Below are 16,172 nucleotides of genomic sequence, written 5' to 3'. Positions count from 1 at the left end.
GGCTAGGTCCAGTTTCTTATTGGCTAGCTCTTACATATTGTTCTAACCCATTTCTAATATTCTGTGTAGCCCATGAGCTGGCTTACCAGAGAGGATCTTAACCTGCGTCTGTCTGGAGTGGGAGCATCATGGCGACTCACTCACTCAGCTTCTTTTTCCCAACATTCTCCTCTGTCTACTCCGCCTACCTAATTTTCTGTCCTATGAGGGCCGAGGCAGTTTCTTTATTAATAAGAAATCACTCCCACATCAATTCAATATAACTTTGATGTGAAGGCAGGATTATTTAAAGAACAAAGGGGCTTAGTTAATGCAACTGAAAGTGACCAGAAACGTAGAACTAAGGAAATGAACCTGCAGTCACAATGCCCGTGGAGCTCAAAACCTTTTCTTTGAATCTGTTTAGAAAGTCAGGTCGGGCAGAGATGGCACACACCTTTAATCCTAGAGCTCAGAGAGCAGAGGCAGAGGTCTCTGAGTTTGAGACCAGCCTGGTCTCAGAGTGAGTTCAAGGCCACCAGGCCATACAGATAAACTGAGTCTCAAACCACTCTCCCCTCCCTTCCCCCCCACAAGAAAAGAAGGAAGAAGAAAGTCAAAACCACAGCCTGAGCTTTCTGTCCATTTTCCTGATATAGCTGCATCCCCTGTGGCATGTCCATCTCTAACCGCCACACGAAGGCTATGCCAGTGAATCCTTAGCACCTGGGAAGTCGCTCTTTAATGCTCGTCCACCACAGTTACTTCTCTTTGAGAGAAACAGGAATGGGTGGGGGCATCCCTAGCTGTTCTTTTGTCCCCTGGGAGTTTAGGTCACATTTGTTCTTTCTCTACCTTTCAGCAATTCAGATGAACGCATAGCAGTTGGCCTTACACTCAGCAAGCTTGGTTCTCTAAAATGTACAATTAAATCCTGCCTGTGTTTGCCCTGAAAATCCACTCATGTCCTTTATCGTCTCAGGGCCCAGTGAAGCCTCAAATCTCTCCTCACTACAGACAGTCCTCCTCTGTTGAGATTTGTTCCGGATTCCACACAGCAGGCTTGTGTGCTCCGTGGTGGTGATCAGCGATACTCACCCACTCCGCTGTCAGACAGACATCAAGTATATCCCACAATTTTATTAACATGTCCACTGCAGTTAAACCAATGGCAGATACACCAAGTGTAAATAAAAAGGAGAAGCAGAATCCAGTCAGATTGACATGGATTCAGTTTGATACAGCACTGGATACTCTCTGACCCTCAGATGGCTCATCCAATAAGAGATGAGAACAGTTTTTCTAGAAGGCTGTTAGGACTACTGATGTGTTCAGAGCTGGCATTTTAATATGTTGAGTGGTGGTTTGGAATCATTTTAAGAGTAAGGGGAGGGAGAGATTTCTGAATCCAGTATAGAGAGAACAGGAGTTGAGATATAATGGGAATAGATCAAAACTCTAATAAGAAACAGTAGAAAAAATTGGTTTAAAAAATACAATAAATATCAATTAGGATAAATGACATTATATATAAGTCATTATATATAAGGATAAGTCATTATATTATTATAGAGAAGTTAGTTATACAGTTCTAAAAAGCACCAGAGACAGAAGAACACACGTAGGAAAGTTGTTTCCGGAAGCAAGAGGGCGCCATTACCTAGCAATAAACCTACAGCAACAGAAGAGGCTCCGCAGCATACTAGGCCAGCTCAGAACCGTGAGTCCAGCATGCCAAAGTTCAGAGGGCAAAGTCAAGTTGTTTTCATTGAACCAAAAATTAAGAGAGGTTATGGAAAAATATGGTCCGTGTGCAGGACATGGGGCTTCTGGAGAGCAGCAAGAAGCTGAAACACTAAAAACGAGACAGAGCTGGGGAGAAGGCAAGCAATGCCTTCCTTGTATTTTTCAGTAGGGCAAAAATTAAAGTGAGTGATAACTAATACAGAAAGCAATAGAAAAGTACAAACAAATAGGAAAATAACTCAATTTTTAAAACAAGAAAAAAAAATGTGAATCAAAGAAAAAGCAAAGTAAGATAGTACCAGAAATAAATCAGCGCACTGACTGACCAAACATCAGTCCAGACACAGGTTATAAGATTTAAATTAATGTAAAAAGCTGAGAAGCATATGAAACATTTAAAAAAATACAGAAAAAAAGTTTTTTAAGTTGTTTGTTTGTTTGTTGAGACAGGGTCTTTGTAACTAGCCCTGGCTGGCCCAGAACACCATACATAGACCAGGCTGGCCCAGAACGCCATACATAAACCAGGCTGGCCTCAAACTCACAAAGATCCTCCAACCCCTGCCTCCTGAGTGCTGGGATCAAAGTTGTGCACCTCTGTGCCTAGCCTGGCACAGAAACGTTTTAAATAAAGGAAAATACACGAGACAAAAACAACCAGAAGAAAACAGATCAGCAAAAATCAACTGTACACAAAAAAAAAAGAAAGAAGAAGAAGAAGAAGAAGAAGAAGAAGAAGAAGAAGAAGAAGAAGAAGAAGAAGAAGAAGAAGAAGAAGAAGAAGAAGTAGTAGTAGTAGGTACAGAGAAAACAGGTTTGCATGGCAGGAGTCCTTCATTCCAGAACTTCTCCATTAAAGCAGGAGGCAGAGACAGACTCACTGGGCAGTGCATAGGCCAACCAGCCTGGAGGAGATCCTACCCTAGCAAGGCAGGAGAGAAACAACTCCTAAAGTTGTCCTCTGACCTCCCTCACTATCAAGCAATCCTCATGAAACATCCATGTGTGCCCTTACATATTTACATACACACACACACAATAAGTAGATAAATAAATAGACATTTTAAAGGGGGACTGGGTAGGTGGGTCAGAGGTTGAGAGCACTTACTGCTATTGCAGAGGATCTGAGTTCAGTTCCCAGCACCCGCATTAAGTAGTTACTATCGCTAACCAGGTGGGGGGGGGGGGGATCTAGTATCCTCTTCTGGCCTCTTTGGGGAACTGCACTCACCTGCACATACTGTCACACAGTTAAACAAGCATAATTTTAAGATCTTAAAAAGAAATTTTAAAAAAGAAAAAGAGATGCTGGACAGGTAAGAACACCAGATGTCCCCAGGACCTTGGCAGATGTTGAATAGACACCAATAGAAGAGCAAAGCCTGGCATCTCCATCAGCGGGGTCAGGAGAGCTAGTGGAATGGCACCTTCCACTAAAAGGTGATGGGAGGGAAGGCTGGGCCGCAATCACAGTGACAACTTCCTTGTGTCATCCACATGGTGGTGCTGTAGAACAGAGGACATTTTCATGTTCTATGTTTTGCATCAACCAACAGAACTCTGACCTTCAAAGAAAGTTCTTTCTCATTGTGGTGCTCCACCTCCAGGATTCCCAAAAGACTAGCCACTGTCACATATAGCTATCGAAGTCTAAATATAAGTTAATTAAAATGAAATAAATTGTAAGATTCAGTTTCTCATTTATACTAGCCACATTTCAAGTGGTCAGTAGCCACATGTGACTACCACATTGGACAGCTCAGCTACGGAACACTGGCTTAGAATAATAAGGTTGTTGGCCAGCAAGTACTCTAAAAAGAAGTCGATAAGAAAAATTTTAATTATATGTATGTATTTATTATGTCTAGGGTGGGGTACATGTATATCATAGCATGAATGTGGAGGTCAGAGGCCAACTTTCAGGGTCTCCCTCCACCATACAGGCCCAGGGATTGAACTCAGGCTTGGCTGCAAGATTCTTTACCTACTACTGAGTCATCTAACTGGCCCAAGAAATTCTGAGGATAACAGACACTGGCAAGGACTGTTCTCACTGCTTTCTGCCACTAGCATCAGACTAGGCTCTGGATCTCCGAATGGAAAGTCTGCCCAAACAGCTGGAATCCTGGCCTGTGGACTGGAGCCCAGAAGGGCAGACTGGGAGCTTATGCCCTAGAACGCCCTGCAGGCAGGAGTGTGGGAGAAAGGAAGCAGGAGGGACAGGAGACACTGTTGGTGTCAGAGCCCTTAAGGGATGTTCCAGCTGAGACAGCCAGTACTCTCTAGCATCGGTGTGTATCCACCCTGTTGTGCACCTGGTGGTCAGCCAGTGTTACACAGATTTAACCAAAAAAAAAAAAAAATGTTTTTTTTTCTCCCTTTTGCAGACCCATTCCCCTTTGTTCTGTTGTGGTGGTAACCAGCCAACTTAGTAAGACTGAAGGAAGGAAACTTTTTATTTCCTGTACTGTTCAGAGTATTGATGAGAAGACGTTATACACACAGGCAACAGGTAAGAAACTGCACTATCTCTGGGCTGGGAGGTTGGCCTGGCTCGGGGTTACTTCTGCCTTCATTTCAGAACACACAAAACAAGTTCAATGTTTTGGAATTGAGTGTTTGAGACAAGGGTAGCCTGGGATGGCCTTGAAATTGTAGCAACGGATAGCCCTGAACTCCTGATCCTACCCCCTCTACTTCCTGAGTTCTGAGTGTGGCTTGAACCACCTGCCACACGTGGCTTAGGTTGTTGGATTTTGTTTTTAGTTTTGTTTTTGTTTGGGGGCGGGGGTTCAGTGCTGGATCAAACCCCATGGCTTTGTACACGCAAGGCAAGCACTCTGTCACTGAGCTACATCCCCAGCCCCATGGCTAAAGGCATTCTTACATATTGCTAGTGAAGGACTATTCGCCAATATCTGTTACAACTGGAAGTGAGAGAACATTTGATCAAAGTACGAACAGGAGACATTTCTAGGTGGGATTTCTGGCTCGCTGCCTACAGAGAGCTCAGCAGGAAGGAGCCTGCATCTCTTAAGTCAGAAGAAATAGGCTGTGGTTTCTATTCTCATCATAACTAAAATTTCAGGTTTATACCAAATGTTGAATTTTTTTTTGATAGATTGGGCTTCTTTTAAGTTTTGGGACCCTTCTGATAATCATTTCTCATGTCTTACTCTCAGGATATGCACAGGGCCTACAGTAAACTGCCCACCCAGTCCCCTTTCCAGAATAGTCTCCGTGCCCTTCCAAGAGCTGTCTATGTATGTGCAAATAATCGTAGACATTTGCCTTTCCTCCCATTTCAGAGTCTTTACTCTGGAACAATTTCAAGTTTATAGAAAAACTGTGAAATTGGCACAAAGGTATATCTCTCTCCAAACTATTAGAGAATAATTTAGCAAAGTGTGCATAAAATAACTTTCCAAAAGTTATTACGCTATTTGGGAGAACAACAGACTGGGAAAACCCACATGTCCAGTGCAAGCTCAGGATTTACTTATGACTGTCGCCCTCTCTGGGACTGTGTGTCAGAGTGAGCCTGCGCCCTCCACGGCTGCCGTGCGCCAGGCACACCTTCCTCGGGTCTGGGCATCCTGTGACGGGCTGCTCCCTGTGATACATCCTCCTTGTCCTGCCCAGGCTCTGACACTGCTGGCCACAGTTGCTGCTCGTCTCCCTGTCATCTAAGTCTACATAACGGCTCTTACAGTAAATACAGGGAGGGAGGGGAGGAATGGGGAGAAATGGAAGGACTTCTGCCTTTCTCTCTACGCCAGTGATACCGACTTAGATCTCTGCCCTGCCCTCTCTGGCTCTCACCCAGTACATGTTAGTGAACTTGCTTCACAGCATAAGTTGGGGAAGAGCTGTAGTTCTTTAGCCAGTTTTCCACGGAAGTGAGCTCATTTTATTTTTGCAGTTGCAAGTGAGGGATGCATAGTACCTGAAGCTGCAGGCAGGGCCCTGGAAGCCGCAGTTTCAGGTGCAGATGGCCTACCCAGCTCTAGTTGCATTTTCCTATATTATATAGTGCACTTGTTTATGTTCTTGAGTTATGACACAGTCCCCACTGGGATATAGCTGTTCATCCTTTATTTATTCATCTACTAAATTTAAAAATAAATAATACCCTAGGGCCTACCACCAAATAGAAATCAGACTCTTAATCGTATTTTATCTCTACATACCCCATCTTTTCTTCCTGTTTAATGATAACTCTGATCTTGAATTTAGTAGCTTGTATTATTTTCTAGCTTCTAGATTTTATTTTTAAAATTTCCTTAAGAATGGCTAAGTATACCAGGTGTGGGGGTGCACACCCTTAGCCCCAGTAATCAGGAGTTAGAAGAAGGCAGATCTCTGAGTTTGAAGCCAGCCTAGTTCTAGTACAGCCAGGACTACACAGACAAACCCTGTCTCAAAAAAGAAAGAAAGGAAGGAAGGAAGGAAGGAAGGAAGGAAGGAAGGAAGGAAGGAAGGGAGAAAAAGGTTCATAATCATAATCCTGCATTCGGGAGTCTGAGACAGAAGGATTATGAGATTAAAGCCAACATGAGCTATACGGTAAGACTCTCCCTCAAAAAAGAAAGAATAACATACATCTAAGGGGTGTGTTCATCATCTGTTCATTGTTAACTTTGTAGAAAGAGATTATGATGTTATGATGTGTGGCTTCTCTGGGTTTGATTTTTATTTAACTGTACATTGCTGAGATTCAGCCCCAGTCTGGGCTGTGCGGTCCCTTCTTTCACTTCCGAGTAATGCCCCATTAACCATCCCACCGCAGTGACTTGGCTCGTCTAATAATGGGCTCTGCTCCTGTGGGCATGTTATTGTCTGTGCCCTCTGCATGCCAGGAGCTTGGCATCTGCCTAGAAGCAGAGTTTCTGGACGTATTAATGCTCCGCTTTGCACGGGAGCCCCCCTTGTTGTCAAAAGCTGCCCCCAAATGTATGACGTTCTTTTGATCCCTGTCTTTTCTAGCAGTTGACAGATTTCTCAATATTTACCAAAAAAGCTTTTAAAATACATCTTTTTATTTCTTTTTGAGACAAGGTCTCACTCTGTAGACTGGGCTGGCCTCAAACTCACAGAAATCCACCTGCCTCTGCCTCCCAACTGCTAGAATTAAAGGTCTGCTTCACCATGCCTGGCTAAAATGGAATCTTAGTGTCATTTAGATTTACATTTACCAGGTAACCTATATGAAGAGTTGAATATCTCTTCATATGTTCATGACCATATTTGTTTCCCATTGTGTGAAATTCCTGTTGGCTCATATTCTCTTTTTTCTTGTTTTCACCGATTTCCAGGAGTTCTATAGTTACTTTTGGTTAAGCCTATGTTGGATAGGTAGACACTCCATACATCCTCCAGTGTGTAAGATGGTTTTATTTGCTCTAAAGCGTCTCTTTATGAACAGAAGTTTGTAATGTTAGCATAGTTCCAGTTAGTAGATTTTTTTCCTTTATGAGTAATGCTTTTCATACTCTGTTTAAGAAGTCCACTTCCCCAAAGTGTCAGCTTTTCACGAGAACGATGGGTAAGGAGAGGAGGATGGCATAATGGTCTGAATCCACAGTCAGTTTGCAGACCATTCCAAGTCTTTCTTTTCTAGATTGCTTCTGGTGCTATGATAAAGTGCCCTGAGCAAATGCAGTCTAGAGAAAGGAAAAGTTTACTTCAGCTTACTCTTCAGGTCACAGTCTACCATTGAGGGAAGCCATGGAGGACACTGCTTCAGTAAGCAGGCTCCTGCCTAGCTGCCTTAGGCAGCCCAGAACTGTCGGCTCCCGCAGACAATCTATATGGGCAAGCCCTTAATTGAGACACCCTTCTCGGGTATCAGGGCTGTCAGGTTGACAGTTAAAGCTTATTAGCACGCTCACAAAACCTTCCATATCAGTTGTCATTTCCCAGACTTCCTCTTGATAGAAGTATTAATGAATCATGAAGTAATGGAGGACCTGGTAGAGGGGAGGGAAGGTAATGACTTTGACAGTCAGAAATTGATTTGTTTACTTTTGAGACAGCATCTGACCGGCATGGAACTCACTATAGAGACCAGACTGGCCTTGTACTCACGGAGATCCCACCTATCTCTGCCTCCCTCCCATGTGCTGGTATTAAGTGTGTGCACCAGCACCCCCAGTCAAAAGTTAGTTAAGTTTTCTGAGAAACGAGAGTAGAAAGATAAAGATACGAGCAATCCCTTCCTACTGTCTTCCTGCTTGGCCTCATCAAATGGAAAACAGTTGACATACAATCATCTATTGTTTTGTTGGTTTAGCTTTATTTATAAAACTGGATCCTGACAAACGTTTGACATAAAGAACCTCTGTTGAACTCCACACTGTTCTGCATGAAGACCCGCCCCCCACCCAAGCAGCACCGGTCTCCACTCCTGTCCCAGCTGCTGAACCCCCAGGGGAAAGCCTGCTCTCACGGACCCTTCAGAACAGCCTCTAAAATACAGGGCTGCAGGAACTCGCTGTCTGCCTTTCAGACTTGTCATAAGAAGCACTCCCTGGAAGAGTCTCAGCAGTCATGTGTCCCTAGGACAAATGTCCTGAAATATGAACAGACGTCAAAACTGGCAAGCCCAGTACCTGCTCCACTTCAGACTGCAGCAAAGGATTGCATTGAAACTCACTGCAAACATGGAAATGGAGTGGTGTGTGTGGAGTGTGCATGTACACAAGCACAGACTGCATGTTACAGAGAGGCTTGTTGTTTGTGAACAAACATCTTTCCAGCCGTCTTAGGGAACACAGCTCATTCCTATGGGAATGGATCCACACCTCTGTTGTCTAGGGTCCTAGAGATTAAACCGTTGTTCATTTTTTCCTCAACCTGTGCTATTGTATCTTACATCACTGTGCTTGTCGTCACTGGGAGAAGGCTCTGTGAGCTTTCTGGGACTATAAGCTATGTGGTTTAAACCAACACAGACTTCACTGTCATAGTCCCAGAGGCCAGATGTCTAAAGTTAAAGTATTAACCTAACCTTGTTCCTTCTGAAGGTTGTGAGCGGGAACTATTTCACATCTCCTGGCTTCTACCAAGAGAGCCTCCAGCATTCCCTGATTTTTAGACACAGCATGGTTTCCCATTGTATCTCTCCATCATATTCTTTCTGTGGTCCCTGATTCCAGATTTCCCTTTGAAAGGGTTTAAAGGGTTTAGTTATTTATTTATTTATTTTCTCCTCTCTCTCTCTTTATCTATCTATCTATCTATCTATCTATCTATCTGTGTGTATGTGTGTGTGTGTGTGTGTGTAGGTGCTCAAATAAATTGGGAGATTAATGTGCTAGAAAACATATTTACTTCTTGTTTTTACGTTTATTTGTATATACATGGGGGGCATGTATGTGCCATGAAAGTGTATGTGTGGAGTTCAGAGGGCAGTGTGAGGGAGCTGATTCTCTCCTTCTAATGTGTGGGTCCCCAGGATTGAACTCAGGTCGTCAGAGTTAGGGACAAGCACCTTTATCTGCTGACCCATCTCTCCAGTCATCATTTTTTATTTTTTTTATTTTTATTTATTTATTTATTTGGTTTTTCAAGATAGGGTATCTCTGTGTAACAGCCCTAGCTGTCCTAGAACTAACTCTTGTAGACCAGGCTGGCCTCGAACTCACAGAGATCCACTTGCCTCTGCCTCCCACGTGCTGGAATTAAAGACGTGCACCACCACCACCTGGCTTCTAGTCATCATTTATTGTTTTTATTTTTGTTTTTTGAGATGAGACCTGGAGGTCTTTAAGTAGACCAGGCTGGCCTAGAACTCACAGAGGTCCACTTGCCTCTGCCTCCAAATGCCAGGGCTTACTTGTCACCACCTCATGGTTAACCATGGTATTTTGCTGCTGCTTTATTCATTTGCTTTAAAGATTTATTTTTGACCAGGTGAGGTAATACACACCTTTAATCCTAGCATTAGCAGTCAGAGACAGGTGAACCTCTATAAGCTCCATGCTGATCTATAGAGTGATCTATAGTGTAGTCTATATAGTAAAACCCTGTCTTTAAAAAGATTTATTTATATGTAAGCGTGTCTGGGTGTGTGTATCATGCATATGGGTGCCTGAAGAGGACAGAAGAAGCTGTCAGATCCTCTGGAACTGGAAATCAAGCTCCTCCAGAAGAGCCATACTTGCTCTTTCTTGCCGCACATCTCTCCAGCCTCCCATATTGTGCTTCTTTTTTTAATTAATTTTTTAAATTATTTTTAATAATTAATTTTTATTCTTTGATAATTTTATACATGTGTACAATATATTGGACATTTTCTCCCCCACTCCTCTCCCAGACTCTCGCAGATCCACCCTGTTTCTTCCCATCTTTGTTTACTGTCTCTTTTTTAAAAATAACCCACTGAGCCCAGTTTTTGTTGCCCGTGTACTCATGGGTGAGGTCATCCACTGGATCAGATCAACCTATCAGGAGCCACACTCGTTTGAAACAGTGACTCTCCCTTCCCCATAGCCACCTGCCAATGTCTCCTCAATGATGGCTGGGGCTTGTGAACCATTCTAGGATACTGACTGGTTTGATCTTGTACAGGTCTTGGAAGGGAACAACAGCTACTATGAGTTCATAGGTTCAGTGGTGCTGTTGTGTCCAGTCCTCCTTGACCTCTGGCTTTCCCAGTTTTTCCATTCCCCTCTTCCACAGGAGTGGCTATGATATGGATGACCCATTTGTGGCTGAGCACTCCTGAGCACTCCGTAAACACTTACGCTCTGTACCTGCAGCTCTTGTGAGGTTCCATCCAATGCACAAAGGAATTTACTTGATGTAGTCTGGGAGCTGCACTGATCTGTGAGTATAGAGATGCTTTTAGCAAAATCATAGTAGACCTGGTACCCCACCAGTCATTCTTCCACAGCCTAAGATCAGCTGGATGCTCCAGAGCTAGAGCCAGAGCCAGCTGAACCTGGGGTGGCCAAGCCATGGAAGGGACTCAGGTCCTAGGAGAAGTTCTGGTAGCCACCTGTAGCCCATGGGGTTGAAATTGGCAGCTGCTTCTCCATGGAAACTCCAACAGAGTTTGAGGTAGTGCCTGGGAAGTGGCGGGCTACGGCTTTGTAAGCCACTTACCTTTGAGCAACAGCCACCATTTATTTCCATTCACCCTTTCAGCCAATTCTGAAGCTTCTGAGAGAGTGTTATGACAACTTGTATTTCTTGGACTTGGCATATTAAATGGGAAGCTGAAAGAACAATGTGCCATCGCTGTCTGTTATCTAGTTACAGGTGGAAGTTGAAACAGTGCCGGTTTTTCACGCCTGTCATTTGGCTTCATTGGACAGCCTTGTAGAACCTCCTAGCTGAAAGAATGCTGAGGAACATTCACTCCTTTCTCTGGATCTCCTTTTCTCTCCTAGCCATGTCTCTCCCCGGCCTCCATTCTCACAAAGTGAACTGTGGCACATGATCAAGCTCAGCCATGGAAAGTGTCAGCTGCTGTTCATGGGGAAATTGTTTCCTTACTTTAGAGCAGATTTCACAGGAGCCACAGAACCTTGGCAATCTTGTCTTCCAGTTGTATTTGATATGTATTTGAGACCACTGTGTTAATTTTTTCACCATGATTAAAAGAAATAATTCAAAGGACAATTTGTTTTGTTAAGTTTGGGACTGCAGGCTATCTGTACCATGTGTAGCCTCTTTCTTCTGCTGCCATAGGAAAGATGGCAGCCCTTCTACTGTGAATCTCCAACCTAACAGATTGCCCAGGTGTCCAGACTTGGGAAGAATAGCAGACATCATTCTCCCTTCCCTAAGGAAGTTTATAGACCTCAGATTGCTAGTCTCTGGGATTTGAGCAGGCCACCCATATAATGGGTGCCTATCAGTTAGAGATGCTACTCCTTAGAGTCTCCTTGGAGTCCTGCCTGCTAATACAAGACTCCCTCTCCTCCTGCCTCCCACCAGAGAACTAGGGACAGCTGGATCTCTAATGGAGTCACCCCCTTCTGAGATTTATAAATATGGAACCTCCTATTTATAATAAATAGGAGAAATCTAGGCTCGGGAGAAAGAAAGGGAAGAATAGGAGAAGAAGAATGAGGAAAATGCCAAGGGCAAGAAGTCAGGCAAATGCCAGACAGACAGACAAACAGTGAAGCAGTGAAAGTGAGATATACAGAAAAAAGAAAGGTAATAAGCCCCAAGTCAAAAGGTAGATAAAGAGAAATGGGTTAATTTAAGCTAAAAGAGCTAGCCAGAAACTACCTAAGCTAGGCTGTGCATTCAAAATTAATACTAAGTCTTTGTGTCGTGGTTTGTGGACTGTTTGGTGTCAAAAAAGAAAAGATCTGGTACAATGATATATGCCAAGGATCTCCTGCCAATAAAACCATTTATAGCCAATTTTAAGTAATGAGGAGTTATAGAAGTGGATCATTTTTTTGAGGCATGTAGCTATCCTAGAACTCACTGTGTAGACCAGGCTAGCTTCAAACACACAGAGATCTGCCTGCCTCTGCCTACCAAGTAGTGGGATTAAAGGTGTGCACCATAATGCCCAGCAAAGAAGTGTATCTTAAATCAACCCTACCTGGAGTTGATTCTTGAATATTCCTTTTGTCTGTCCTTTAGGTGAAGTCCAAGCACCTGAAAAGTAATACTCAGGTCCTTTTGTTAGAAGTTTCATTGATGCAAAATATTAGTGGACAACATTTCCTCATAAAGCTTTCCAAAAACACAGCCACCAGCTGGGTGTGGTGCCATGCTCCTTTAATCCCAGGATTTGGGAAGCAGAGGTAGGAGGATCTCTGAGTTTTAGGCCAGCCTGGTCTACATATCAAGTTCTAGGACAGCCAGAGTTGCACAGTGAGACACTGTCTAAAAACAAATGAACAAGAAACCAAAACCCTCAACCATCAAAAACAAATACCACAACAGACTGCTAGCAGACAACAGCTAAAAAGTTTTACAAGAACACAGCCAACAAAATCAATTCTTTAAAGAAACTAGTTTGCAAATTCAGTATTAATTTACAAACATATTTCTTTTTAAGATTTATTTTTATTTTAGTGTGTGTGTGCATGTGTGCACACACACATGCCATGCGTGTGTCAGAGGGTGTCTGATACCTTGGAGTTGTATGTGATTGTGAGCCACCCAATGAAGGAGCTAAGAATCAAACCCAGGTCCTCTGGAAGAGCAGCCCTTACTCTTAACCACTGAGTTGCCACAGTGTCAAAAACAGGAGCAAAACCAAGATGTCACAAAGTAAAAATTTACTAATGGCTGGGCCGTATTTTCAGTCTCCCATAGAAGGAGAATGAAAATGACAGACTAGAGGCAGAGCAGTCTCTTTATACCAAGTGAGCAAGTGATTAACGATGGAATTTGGCAGTTCTTGTTATGGTCATGGGAAAGGTACAGTTATGGGTTTATGGTCAGTTGATGTGGGATTTTGTAGTAGGAGCTGTGGGCTGTGTTCCGCCACCCAGCTCCTGCCACCAGCTAGCTTTACCCAAAATAACAACACACAAACTGTATTCTTTTAAACACTGCTTGGCCCATTAACTCTAGCCCTTACAGGCTAATTCTCATATCCCGATCAACCCATCTCTAATAATCTGTGTAGCATCAGTCTTACCAGGAAAGATTCATCGTGTCTGACCTGGCAGCTTGCTTCATGGCGTCTGCCCGGGAGAGGGGAGCATGGCCTCTGAGCTCACTTCCTCTTCCTCCCAGCATTCTGTTCTGTCTACTCCACCCACCTATGTTCTAACCAATAAAATGGGCCAAGGCAGTTTCTTTATTTTTTAACCAATGACCTTCCTCCATCAGGATTTTCCTCTGTATGCTGTGATTACCATTAATGAACAAAAAAAAACTGCTTTGGACCTATAACAGGGCAGAACTTTGGTAGGCGGGGAAGACAGAACTAAATGCTGGAAAAAAGAAGGGCAGAATCAGAGAGAAACCATGGAGCCACCACCAGAGACAGATGTGCTGAAACTTTACTGGTAGGCCACAACCTCGTGGTGATGCACAGATTAATAGAGATGGGTTCGATTAATATGTAAGAGTTAGCCGAGAAGAAACTAGAGCCAATGGGAAGCAGTGATTTAAATAATATAGTTTCTGTGTGATTATTTTGGGTTTAAGCTAGCCGGGCAGCCTGGAACCAACAAGCAGCCCCCTCCAACAGTCAGTCAGTTAACATCCACAAAGCATCTTATGGTCAGTTCATTCTTGGAACACTGGAAACAATTTACAATGTGTAATACGCAAGATTAATGAGGAAGAGTAAATTTAAAAAAAAAAAAAGTTGATCTCTAGCTGAGGACATGCTCAAAGTCCACCACTGTTTAACTAAAAAGAAAATGGAGTCAGGCTGCAACTGCACACAGTGGACCAGCCAGCTGGGCACCCCATTCTCTAGGCCCTCGGTAATGGAGCAGAACCCCAGATCCCTCACCCACCTGCCTCAGCTTCACTAGCCAGTCAGCAGGCAAGATTCCTGCAGATAGGCTACTCCAACATCCCCACCCATCCATCAGACCCTAAAAGCTACAAGGCCTAGTCCACCCCTGAACCCACCCATCCCCTGCAAGCTCAGAGGAATTCTGAATCAGTCTGCAACTGCACAGAGCGAATCAAGAAAGCAGCCAAGAGAGACCTCAGCAGCTCCCTGAGACACAAACAGCAACTGCACAGAGTAGACTTAGACTAAGAGCATCTCCCTGAGACACAGACAGTAACCATAAGGAATGGACCAAGAGGCAAAGACACTGCCGGCAACAGCTGGAGGAAGAGATGGGTAGGTGCCAATGCAAAAATTTATTCAACAATCTAAAAAAGCAACATGGTAACACCAGAACCCAGTGGTCATACAACAGTAAGACCTGATCATCCTAAACCCAGAAGAAGCAGAAGAAAATGATCTTAAATATAACTTTATAAAGATAGAAACCGTTAAATAAAAAATAAAAAATTCCTTAAAGAACTGGAGGAAAAGACAAAAAAAGATGGAAGAAATTAACAAATCTCTTAAAGAAACTCAAGAAAACAAAGAAAAAGCAATCAAACAGGTAAAAGAAACAGTTCAAGACTTGAAAACTGAAATAGAGGCAATAAAGAAAACACAAACTGAGGGAATTCTGAAAATGGACAATCCAGGTAAGCAAACACAAACTACTGATGCAAACATAATCAGCAGAATACAAAAGATGGAAGACAGAATTTCAAATGTTGAACATACTATAGAGGAAATAAATTCACTGGTAAAAGAAAATGAAAAATTAAATAAATTCTTAACACAAAACATCCAGGAAATCTGGGACACTATGAAAAGACCAAACCCGAGAATAATAGGTATAGAAGAAGAACTCCAACTCAAAGGCACAGAAAATATATTTGGCAAAATTATAGAAGAAAACTTTCCCAACCTAAAGAAGAATATGCCTGTGAAGGTACAAGAAGCTTACAGAACACCAAATAGACTGGACCAAAACAAAAAGAAAGTCCCCACACCATATAATAATCAAAACATACAGACAAAAAAAAAAGGCCAAGTAACATATAAAGACAGACCTATCAGAATTATACTTGACTTCTCAATGGAAACCATGAAAGCCAGAAGATCCTGGACAGATGTGCTACAGACATTAAGAGACCATGGATGCAAGCCCAGACTACTATATGCAACAAAGCTTTCAATCACCATCAATGGATAAAACAAGATATTCCATGACAAAACCAAATTTTAAAAATACCTATTCATAAACCCAGCCTTACAGAAAATATTAGAAGAAAAACTCCAACCCAAGGAAGCTAACTGCACCCAAATAAAACACAGGCAACGGATAACCTCACACCAACATACCCCAAATAAAGGAAACACAAACACTACCACCAAAAAAATAACAGGAATTATCAATCACTGGTCACTAATATTTCTTAATATTAATGGACTCAATTCACTTATAAAAAGACACAGGCTAAGAGTATGGATTCAAAACCAGGATCCATCCTTCTGCTGAATACAAGAAACACACCTCAACCACAAAGAAGATATTGTCTCAGAGTAAAGGGTTGGGAAAAAAATTTTCCAATCAAATGGACCTAAGAAACAAACAAGTGTAGCTATCCTAATATCTAAGAAAATAAACATCAAACTAAAATCAATCAGAAGAGATGGAGAAGGGCACTTTATACTCACAACAGGAAAAAATCCATCAAGATGAAGTCTTGATCTGAACACCTATGCCCCAAATAGAAGAGCATCCACATATGTAAAAGAAACATTACTAAAGCTTAAATTGCACATCAAACCACACACACTAGTAGTAGGAGACTTCAACACCCAACACTTCCCAAAGAACAAAGTCAACCAGACAAAAAGTTAACAGAGAAATAAGAGACCTAACAGATGTTGTGACTCAAATGAACTTAACAGATATCTATAGAACATTCCA

At 42.6% G+C, this 16,172-nt stretch overlaps 2 protein-coding genes and 1 long non-coding RNA gene across 4 annotated transcripts in view; 2 read left to right on the top strand and 1 right to left on the bottom strand.

Moving 5' to 3' along the window:
* LOC126489959 (uncharacterized) overlaps positions 1 to 210 on the bottom strand; it is an 83,922-nt gene extending 83,712 nt beyond the window's left edge. The window contains exon 1 of the long non-coding RNA XR_007589060.1: positions 87 to 210. This is a non-coding gene — a long non-coding RNA (uncharacterized lncRNA). The remainder of the gene's footprint in view (positions 1 to 86) is intronic.
* Positions 1 to 11,779, top strand: part of Them4 (thioesterase superfamily member 4) — a 33,049-nt gene extending 21,270 nt beyond the window's left edge. The window contains exons 5-7 of one of the 2 annotated variants that reach the window (XR_007589059.1): positions 4,113 to 4,237; positions 8,018 to 10,554; positions 11,121 to 11,758. Coding sequence is in view for 1 of the 2 variants with exons in the window: in XM_050124566.1 (XP_049980523.1) it covers positions 4,113 to 4,237; positions 8,018 to 8,058 (166 nt within the window). In the remaining variant the exon portion in view is untranslated. Of the gene's footprint in view, positions 1 to 4,112; positions 4,238 to 8,017 lie in introns of both variants that reach the window. The other variant, XM_050124566.1, reaches the window with a different exon arrangement.
* The window catches only part of Them5 (thioesterase superfamily member 5), a 48,370-nt gene continuing 36,310 nt past the window's right edge, over positions 4,113 to 16,172 (top strand). The window contains exon 1 of the mRNA XM_050124565.1: positions 4,113 to 4,237. The gene's annotated coding sequence lies outside the window, so the exon portion shown is untranslated. The remainder of the gene's footprint in view (positions 4,238 to 16,172) is intronic.

This window comes from Alexandromys fortis, unplaced genomic scaffold, assembly GCF_014885135.2.
Source record: "Alexandromys fortis isolate MF-2015 unplaced genomic scaffold, M_Fortis_MF-2015_v1.1 scaffold_218, whole genome shotgun sequence".
Lineage (NCBI taxonomy): Eukaryota > Metazoa > Chordata > Mammalia > Rodentia > Cricetidae > Alexandromys > Alexandromys fortis.
This window is presented reverse-complemented; position numbering and strand designations above follow the sequence as displayed.